Source organism: Fulmarus glacialis, unplaced genomic scaffold (assembly GCF_000690835.1).
Source record: "Fulmarus glacialis isolate BGI_N327 unplaced genomic scaffold, ASM69083v1 scaffold1320, whole genome shotgun sequence".
Taxonomy (NCBI): domain Eukaryota; kingdom Metazoa; phylum Chordata; class Aves; order Procellariiformes; family Procellariidae; genus Fulmarus; species Fulmarus glacialis.
Window position 1 is genome coordinate 34,682 of NW_009185627.1, and position 10,781 is coordinate 45,462.

Consider the following 10,781-nt stretch of genomic DNA (forward strand, 5'->3'; position numbering starts at 1 on the left):
CCAAAGTAAGCAAATCCGAGGTCATATTCTAACAACAAGAATTTTAGTTAAGGAAACAAAGCAAAAAAAGTAAAGGAACATTTTAAACTAGTAAAGCATTAAATGCTTTCATGGCAGAATCAAGAGCACTGTGGACTGGTCAGGCCAGTAAGCAAAGCAATTAAAAACTGTATTTTTAAAAGTAGACACACGCTCAGCTTCATCTTAGTTGAATAGCAGAAAATTAAAAGGTATGGTTGGTTGCAAGCCAAGTCACAGAATTCACTTGTTCCTTAGAACAAGGTTGTCAAGCCTGTACCCAAATCTAGCAAAACAGGACACAAACAACATTGCAATTGCCTTGAAAAGTAAAGCGACTAATTTTGTAGAAACAGAAAATATGCAATAGTAACAGAAACATTGAAACAACGTATGTATGTGCTTTTGGTTAATGTCTTCATGGTAGGCATATTTGAGGTCTGTTTCAATTTGTTGCAGAGATACTAATTTTTAAATAAATCACAAAAGTAATTTTTAAAATGGTTAAGTTCTCAATTATATGAAATGCCTACACGAAGAAATAAGATATTTCAGCATTTGCAGAATTACATAGACAATTTAGCCACCTCCCTGTCAGATATGATCTCACTCTCTTCTAGCATTGTTTTGTTGTTTTATTCATTTTGTCTAGTGTCATTCTTTAAGTCCCTTTTGCCCCTCTACATGTGAAGAGTTTGAACCTCAGTGCAACAGGTAAAGAATTTATGATCTAGAAGTAGTAGTCATCTTCAGGTTTAAAAAAAATAACCACTTCCAATAAGGGTTTTGTTTTGACATCTTACCTAAATTGACACAGTGATTTCATTTTTGGAGGAAGGATTTTATCACTGTTTTCCCTTTTCTAAAAAAGCTTGACTTGCACTTAGCTGTCTTCATGAATGGCTGTTGTGCCATTAGGAAATTAACATGCTTTTGCATATAACCACAGTGAGCATTATTTAGGTTACGTCTATTTAATTTTTTGTTTTTAATTCTTACACAATTTATTAATCTATTTATTTTTCATAGCTTTTTTAATATGAAAGAAACCTAAGCTCTGTAATTACTTCAGTTTTAGGTAAGAAAGAACAGCCATCACCCCTCAGAAAAGCAAAACACAGGATGCAATATTCAAGAGTATTTGTGTCTTCATTTTAAAGCAGATTCTGAAACTGGTACATGGAAAGCTACATGCATCCATCACATTGAAAGATGACTTAGGCACTTCAGAAAAAACCTACTCCCCATCCCAGGAATTAAACTGTTTCTTACTCCCACCAACAGTCTAAAGGAGAGGAAAGAAACCCTTTGTAGCTGATGGATTATTTGCACTCAGTGGCCATTCCGAAAGCCACAGTAATTTTTATTACCCACAATTTTAATTTTTTCATTCCAAGAAGAAAAAATGTCCATGATAAGTTATTGAAAATTAATTGTTCAAATCAGTGTAATATTTATTAAAAAAAATAGGGATGAATTATATAGATAGGTACAAGTAATAAGAATCAGTTTTCATTTATTACGACTACAAATGTATAGCATATTGATAGGTGTATGACATTTACATTATAAACTGCTTAATACAAAGCTCAAACCAGTAAGACCTATGTATTTTACAACTGTTTGTAAGAAAACATTTGCTAAAACTGTTATGTGACACATGATAATCAGTTGTACAACACAATGCTGTAATCAATGATACATCAACTTTTCCTATATTATTTATTCCATTGAGTTTATTTCAGTACGTCATAGTGACTCTCCCATATTCTCTCCTTCACCGGTTTTCCTTTAAAAGCAAGATCCAATAAAAAATTTCCAAGAAAACATTGTTACGACTGAATAAAGCAACCTACAATTTACCAATTGTGGCCCAATGAGTTGTCAGTGACATTTTCCAAAGTCTAAATTCCTTTTATAAAAACAGAATTCCTTGAATACATTCAGTTCAAAAAACCTTAATGCAAATGGAAGTTCAAACCTAAATAAATCCTGCTAGACAACTAAATATTCTCAAATAATCATGTCCTGAGCAACTTTGGCACCTACAAGAACATACACTAAAAACTCCTAATTTTATAGTTTGAGTTTCTCTTAATATCAAAAATACCCCAAAACCCCCACACGCCAGGAACATTTGAAACCTACCAGTTAAGAATTACACTTAATCACCACTCCAAACCAGATGCACATGAGCACTAGAATTAAGCTTCTCATAGCCTATTACAGTTGCCCAGTACCAAATATTTCCACAAAAGATTTAAGAACTTGCTTGAATAAAGTCTGCTGTCAGAACTGAATGCACCAAAACAATGCGTCTCAATTTTAAAGGTTCTCTTAAGGATCCTCACGTTAATGCACAATACCCGACACCACTTGTGAAGATTCCTGGTACTGCAAACTGCTCCTCCATCCAAAATCAAACCAGAACATACAACTTGCTACCATATCCTTCTCATTCTCAAATACATATCTAAACACAAAATACAAAAATATCTGAACAAATAGAGTACAGTCTGTAATGAGAGTTAAATACAGATTTATCATTCGACCTCTCAAAATTCCACGTTCATTTCATAATTCCATGTGCAGTGCATGTTATACTGGTTGTGTGGGAATGTCTCAAGTTCAAAGTTAATCTCATGCCTTTTTGTTTCTTCCAGAGACAGTATTCAACGTTTCTTCAAGTCTTTCCATGGCTTCTGGGCATGACTATGTTTTTAGTATCTTGGAAACCTATCCTGTCCCTTTTGGTATAGCTGTGACAAAAGAATAACGCTTATGTTACGTTTTCAGTTACGCTGTTTACATATGCACGTTTCCAGATTTGCTGTTTGCACATTGCATATACACAAGAACAGCCATCCCAAAAAGTTTCAAAACTGAATGTCCAAAGAGAAAATACAAACACACATGATGCAACTTTAAAGAACTTAAAAACATTCAGCACTGCACTCCCTTTTCTCTTGGATCATTGGTTTCTTAAAAATGGAAAGAGATGAAGAAAGAACCCAAAGCAATGTGCAGCACTGGGGCCACTCACATATTCAAGTGTGAACTTCAAAATCAGATAAAGAAATTTCTTGCTAGTAAAATAGTACTTTCATATTTCATAACACTACCTCTACAAACTCAGAGCAGAATGTACCAAACAAAAAAATCCAAGGAAAAAAAAAAAAAAATCTCCAAATTGCATATCCTCCCCCAAAATATTTAATATTTCAGAGCTATGCTATTATACCGTAAATACTGTGATTAACATTTAAAGCTTCCAGCCAGCATTAGCAATGGTTCAGAGCTAAGCTGGCTCTGTAATATGTAAAAGACATCAGCATCAGATTTCTTGATTTGGAATTATTTTTAACCACAACAATTATTTCTATCTTAACTGTTTTAAGAATAAATAAAACCCAAACCAAGTAAAGAAAATAAAAGCACAAAATTTAACATGTGGAAGGATGAAAGTAACAATAAATTTTGAAATCCTATGCTGTACAGTGAAGGAGATTAGACATAGTACCAGTACATAGCCAATGTATAATCAGTTAGAGCATTCTCACAGCAATGTCCAATCTGTATGCTCTGTACATTTTTGAATGTTTCAATTGCATACAAGCGAGCTTTTATATCTAAAAAAGAACACCACTTAAGGACCAGTAAGCTTGTGTCTTGGGATTGCTATTAATATACTCGTAAGTTATACACAAATTAGAAAGAAATAGAAATTATTAACAGACAGTTTAATTTTAATGGTATTTTCATTAATAACAAATAGGTATTGCTATTACAGCAATATCAAAAAAAGCCAGTAATAAAAGGTCGATTCTGACAAGTCTGCCCTCACTGGAATTAATTTCATTTTTAGAAGTCTTTATTACTTAAGACTCTAATGAGAAGTAAAACCAAGTTATGAATAACAGGATAAATTTAAGGAGTATTAATGTTTATTTAATTTTAATTTATAGGTAAAGAAGTAATTACCTGCTTGTATTCACCAACGCAGTTCTGACAACAGAATCTTTTCTGCTGGCCATCAATAGTAAGAATATTGTTTCCAGCTCCTTTACTGGGCAAATACTCCCCGCAATGCTCACAGCAATTCATGACTAAACCATTTGCCATCCTGTACCTATTGAAGCAATGGTCACTGCACAGCTTATGAGTCATATTTTTAAAGCTAACTTCATGACGAATCTAAAAAAAAAAAAAAAAAAAAAAAAAAAAAAAGGGTATTCTATCACCATACAACCATAAAGTTGCCTGAAATTACTAGACAAGCCAAAAGTCTAACATTCAAGTATAATAACTAAAACCAGATTATACTAGCTCACTATTTAAGGACAAAGATGACTGAAGTGACCATGAAAATCAGAAACAGAAATTGGTGTTTCTGTTGTCTCCAAAGTTCTAGAAAAAATCTTGGACCTGTTTGTTCTTGTAGCCTAGAAGCAAAGATCACAGGGAAGGATGTAATAATTGCATATTAGAGCAGAAGGTCAATTTACAGAATTTTATAAAATACTCAATTTGCAGGCTAACAATATGGCATATAAAGACTGGCCAGACACATATGCTGTGTAAAGTCGTAGCCTGAATGAACTATGGTGGGCCCAGTAATGGCATCAAGAGTAAATTAATACCTTAATGAGAATTTAAAATTACGTATATGCTACATATCTCTAAAAACATTTGCATAATCTTTCAAAATACACAGTAAAAATAAAGTAAATAATACATTAAATCTTGATGTTTTTCAACAGCAATTCTTCTATGTGGGAGATCTGGGTTATAATTACAAGATTCTATGCCTAATAGAATTGTTGACAGTAGCTACAAGATATCAGCAGAAGGCACTTCAAGTTTCTGAAACAAAAATCAAGTATTAACCTCTGAATTCTTTCTTCCTTCAGTTGCTCTTCATGAATATTAAGTCTGCAATCTTAGTATCTCACTGCATATGAAAACACTGAATCATATTTTAAATTTCCTTATTTTCAGTTCTCTTATTTCAGAATGTAAGTTATTAGTATTGTCATTACTGAGAAAGATAAGAGAAGAAAAAACAACAGTCAACCAGACCTCAGTTAGTTTACCACAGATAGTGCATCTTGATTTATTCAAAACTCCTTTCGAGGGATTCTGTTTATCTTCATAGAAGGATAAACATGATGTACTGCAAAACTCCTGGAAAGACTCACTTGAATCAACTTGAGCAACAATGGTACCTTTCATTGTTGTTATATCTCTGAAAGACAAAAAAACCTCTAGTGTGCTTGTGTATAAATATATATATGTATTAAACAAGAACACTTTATATCTTGTAAGATTCATCCTTCCTTTTAATGCTTACATTTCAATCCAGTTTTGTGGGTGTACAGTTGTTAGTCACATGTCAAACATTAAGTTTAATAATATTTTTACAACTACTGCAAGTACTGCAAGTACAATGTCTTTCCTGTGTAAAAAACTATTCTTTTGTTTGGACTGGATTTATATTTTTCCCATTATATTATTCTAGAACTAAGTGACATTAATGCACCATTAGGTAGCAGCTGTGGCAAACTCAATCTTATACAAAAAATTAACACAGCAAATTTAAACTAGCCCTTTTGCAACTTTAAACAAAAGCTGCACTTAAGTTTCATACGAAAAATTCAGATTTATAATAAAAGGCAAGATACCATCTTTTTTTGTATATAACTCCACCATTTCCAGTATTAATCTCCAGATAGGATGAGGGAAGAAGATAGTTTTCATATACTTATAACCAAAAAGCTTAAAACTCTATCACAAACTTGCGTAGTTTTATAGTTTGAAATTTGAAAAAAAGTTAATTCCATCATTACTTTAAAGTTCCAAAGCACCTGAACGGTTCATGCAGTTGCCCATGAAACTGCACCCATTTAATGCATTAAACTAGACAAGCAACCATCAATAAAATTAATTTGAAATAGAACAAACCTCCTTCTAACCAAACTGACATACACTGTTTTTCACTGAAGTTAATTCTAGACTTCCTTGATTGTATGCTGCACATGCTGCAAACTTAGCAAAGTCACTAACACCATGCTTGCCAGTGCACCTTTGTAATCAGGTCTCTCAAACTTCTAAGGTCATTTCTAAGGTAGTTTCACTCTTAATCCCAAACTATCACATACCATAAATCAGAAGAAGCAAGGAGAAGATAAAAACCTCCTCCTCTGCCCTCTAAGTAAAAAAACCTATTACTGACATACAGCAAATGCTATTGGGCAGAAAATAAAAAAATTGATTGGGCATGTCTGGATCTCTATTGACATCACGATGGATCACTAGTTGGAAGAGACACGCCACAGACACTCATACGTAGGAGCCCTAAAACTGGATGAGTGGAGAACACTGGAAAAACACTGCATGCTTCCCTAGACAGACTCCCTGGAAAATAAACTTGTACCGCCCCTGGATATTAACACTTGGAAGCCTGCCTTCCTCCATCAAAGGAAAGTCAGCAGATTTTGGCTTGCCCTTTGGCAAGCTAGTAAGGATTTGTGTTGGGGAGTGTTATCATTTCTGTTCTACAAAACAAAGCCAGAGCTCCTGCCCCGAGGAGCTTACAGTTTCTGGCTGGATTCCACCAGGATTTATAACACTATTAACTTGTATCAAAGGACATATTAACTTGTATCAAAGGACACAACTGCAAAGTCAAAAAGAGTAACACAAGTCAATAAAAATTATAAACACTAAGGAGAATGCCAGGTATTTCCTATACTTTCCTTCTTATACTAATTCCTCCGCTATTTATGTACTTACAAAGGTTTAGAAGAGTGCTAGAAAAGTGTTTTACAATTAAATAAGTAAGAATTCTTACTTTTCAGATGGGGTTATACAATTTTTTTTTTTTAAGTTATCATAGGCTTCACTTTTTCCACTTAATCTACCTATTTAAAGATAAATCTGAGCATTATCTCTGAAAGTCTGACCTATGACATATCAACTATTATCATCTATCCAACCTACATTCCTGGATCTTGCTAAAGTTCACTTATCCTTTCACTGAAGTGCAATCTGACAATATTATGTCTGCTTTAGTAGGAAAAGAACACAGAAGCAAGTACACAGCAAAGAGTACTTTTTTTGCTACCACCAGGTAGCAAAAATTTGGCAAAAAAGCAAAAAAGGCTGGATAAGATTGGGCTTCACAACGAAGCCATGCTGCAGAGGAACACTTTCATGCATATACTGCCTTCTATTTAACTGTGATTGAGTAAGCAACTGCATACTAGTGGAAGAGTGAAGACCAACACCACCTCAAAAGTTGTCAAAGGTGACTTCACAGAGGTTCTCTAGAAATCAAATACACTAAACAAACTATTTTAAGTAACCCCAAAAGCCAGAAATAAGGTGTTTTCCTCATCATTCAAAAATAAAGCCTTTTCATTTAGGGCAGTTTTATACATAGCCTCTTACAATAGACAGATAAATATCTTCAAATTTGCAAGGGAGCACATATTTAGCCATGAATTTTGAAGATTTCAGTCAGAAATAAAAAGATTAGTCTAATCTTCACCTTTATATATAATACAGCTAGCTGAATATGGTAGTCACCAGATTACTTCTAAAAAAAAAGTAGTGTATGAACATGTACAAGCCAACATAAAGAGTACAGAGTGCTTTTAACTAGCTCTGTAAAGGCAAGGGTTGAGAGAATTTGAGCTTTTACATGTATTTAAAAAAAGCTAAAATATGTTAAATCGGCTAGGTTTTCAGTGTACCAAGGTATGAATACACAGGATATCAATACTTTCTATAGTTTATTTTTACTGAGTTTCAAGGGGAAAAAAAAGAAAAAGATACTCAGATTAGTAGCTTACATCTGAATACAAGCCATTAATCCACCACACTGCACACTGAAGTAAAACTTTTTCACTAGTTTAAATCTGTGATTAAGCAAAGACCACCTCACCAAAACATACATTAACAAAGGCAGTCTTTACTAAAAGCCTTCTTTATTTCAGCAAGAATTCATCATTTAACCAGTGTGACTGCAGGGTGTACTGGATTGAGACTTTACTGAAAAAAAAATGAAAAAGTACAAGTATCTCAGTAATCGGTACACTGAAAGAAAAAGATAGTACAGCTATTTTGTACACCTAACACTACAACAGTACAATTATGAAAGACTTCTCTTTGGCAATTTTAAGTTTGGGAAATACTGAAAAATTACAAGTCAAACCTAACCAATAATACAGAATAAGCCACTTCTAGGTATGCTTCTCACTCGCTCTGTACTGCTCACTTAAGGTATCTTTAGATTCAAAAGTTGCCATAGTTGCCCCTCGCTATGGGGAAAGTCTAAGGCTTCTCCTCTCCCCACACTGCCAACAGTAGAAGAGCTCCCAAATTTCTTCCAGCTTCTTGCAAGTATCAGTTTCTCCTCCTTTTAAAGCCTCTTGATTTTATATCTTCATCTATCAAAATGCATGCTTTCTATACAACACAAGGTCCACTTTTTTTCATAAAGGACTTTAGATATAAAGAATGTATCTTGACACAGGATATATTATAACTTGGGCACCTTGTCTTTAAAAAAAAAAAAAAAAAAAATCAGTAATTTTTAGTGTATTGGCTTTCATAGAAACAATCTGCCATACTCCAAATTCAAAAGCTGGTAGACTTTTTATTTTGTTATAGCAGACACAGTGAATTCAACATTTCCATACAACATCACAGTGACACTATAAAAAGTACTTGTATAGTCAGATTTTGTATCATTAATGGAGCAATTCTCATACATGCATGAGAATCTAAAGTATTACTGGATTTAGCTGCTAATATGGAACAAAATTTAAAAATCCCTTACTTTCTGCACATAACACAAAGCTTCTTTGGAGTGGGTTTGTGTGAGAATGATGAGAGGCAGGTGGTAGAACAAAAAAGGTGAGCTGATCCTTTTCGCTGATACGCAGTCTGTCCCTTTTGTAAAGGCTTTTTGCAGTTTGCGCATGTGACTTTAACCTGTTTAGAAGGCTGCTGCTGGGCAGAAGGCTGGAAAATCTGTTTAGGAAGTGATGCCACAGGTGACAAGGAATCCACACCTGGTTGCTTCTGATTCCTGGGGAAGGAAGCTGACTGGGATATCCAAGAATCTTCAAGACAAAAGCAAACATATATACATAAAAGTAAGTGAACAGACATGTACATATATAGAGAATAATATCCACAGATACATAATCATAAAATATTTTTTCTGTTGGAACTGACAATTAACAGAAGAAAGATGAAATTTTAGAAATTCAGGTTTAAAGTAAAATGCTGTTTGGTGATACCATTCTCCATTCTTACAAAGCTTCAGAACATGAACAGATTTCAGGATGGCCCCATCCTAAATCTAGTGACAGGTTTTGCAGACCTCAATTCACTTGCACTGGGTTTGCAAACTGGCAATTTTATCTCCAAACAAAGAAAACTGCAATTACCAACTGCAAGAAAAAAAAAAGAGAGACCAACAAAGAACAAGGAATTTCTAAACTAAGGTTTGAGATATAAACTCTGCAAATTTATAAGAACGTGAAATCTTAGATTTTGATTAGTTATTCTGTTGTAAAGCTTTAACAAGCATCTGTAAAAATTCATGTGTCTGGCCTCAGTGATAAACCCTAGAGCTGGGGTTCCCCATCCTAGTTTCCTAGTCCAGCCTGCAGCCAGAGAACTATACTGCAGTTAGAGCAAAGCACAGTGGCTCCACATCTGGGATCTGCATTTATGTGATTGATTACTGTAAGTGTTCCTGTTTTTCTCAATAATCTTTTCAGTGCAATGAATACCATTTAATGTGCAAACTGGCAAAGTCATGGGAGTTCCAAGTCTTCCTCAGTAGAAATCAATGAACCTAGAAAATAGTATTTCATTAAGTTCTGGCAGTACACAAATCCAAGTCCCTGTGTTCCAGGCTCCACTAGTCTTCCATCTTATTTTTGAACAACAGACTACTATGGAATGAAGTCATCTTTACCCAATCTTTTGTAGCATAACATGCTACAGAGTAACGTGCATAACAAGAACTTAAGCAAAACTTTTTCTCCAACAGAAATACATCCAGAAAGATCACATGCTCTGTTAAATCACATGCTCGGTATCTTGGTTTGGAGCAGAATATGTAGTTCTGGGGGGAAAAAAAAATCCCCCTATAAAATGTAATTTCTAGGCTTTTCTCTGGAATTTAAGCTTTCATTTTAAATAATCATCGCCAGAATTTAGGAATGTTGAGCTTCTGAAGAATGCAAAAAATGACACATTACTTAAGCATGAATTAAAACCTGAATAAGAACTTCTTCCCTCTATAAAAAACATTTACACACATTTTCAATAGTATGTGTCAGCTATCCCAAATATTGTCACAGCACTTGGGACTTACCTTTCAAGCTTTTTATTCCAAGCATCTAGAACAGTACTTCATTGTTATTTACTGAATAGTAAATACCTGCATAAATATTACTGTATTTGGTAGTACTTGTGCTACTACTTTCAAATAACGAGTAAACACAGCATTTACTCTAACTAAATAAAAATTCTAAAGCCTTGCATGTCTTACTGCAGTAACTCAGTGTATTCCTGGAGTGTTATTACAACTAGTATTAACAACCAAATATAAGAAAGATGATTTTAAGTTCTGTAACTTCAGATAACAAAAACCTTAACCTATAGACTTCAGCAACTGCCCATACCTTATTCTTAAGGGACATTATCTTGGTCCATAATAATTCATTAAATAGAAGGCACTC

The 10,781-nt window shown here is 34.0% G+C and overlaps 1 protein-coding gene across 1 annotated transcript in view; it reads right to left on the minus strand.

Moving 5' to 3' along the window:
• Positions 1-2,285: 2,285 nt before the first annotated feature.
• Positions 2,286-10,781, minus strand: part of LOC104083703 (zinc finger MYM-type protein 2-like) — a 15,492-nt gene continuing 6,996 nt past the window's right edge. Inside the window, exons 2-5 of the mRNA XM_009587313.1 lie at positions 8,861-9,146; positions 5,098-5,263; positions 4,000-4,212; positions 2,286-2,777 (exon numbers count right to left, since the gene is read on the minus strand). Coding sequence (XP_009585608.1) covers positions 2,739-2,777; positions 4,000-4,212; positions 5,098-5,263; positions 8,861-9,146 — 704 coding nt within the window. The 3' untranslated portion in view covers positions 2,286-2,738. The remainder of the gene's footprint in view (positions 2,778-3,999; positions 4,213-5,097; positions 5,264-8,860; positions 9,147-10,781) is intronic.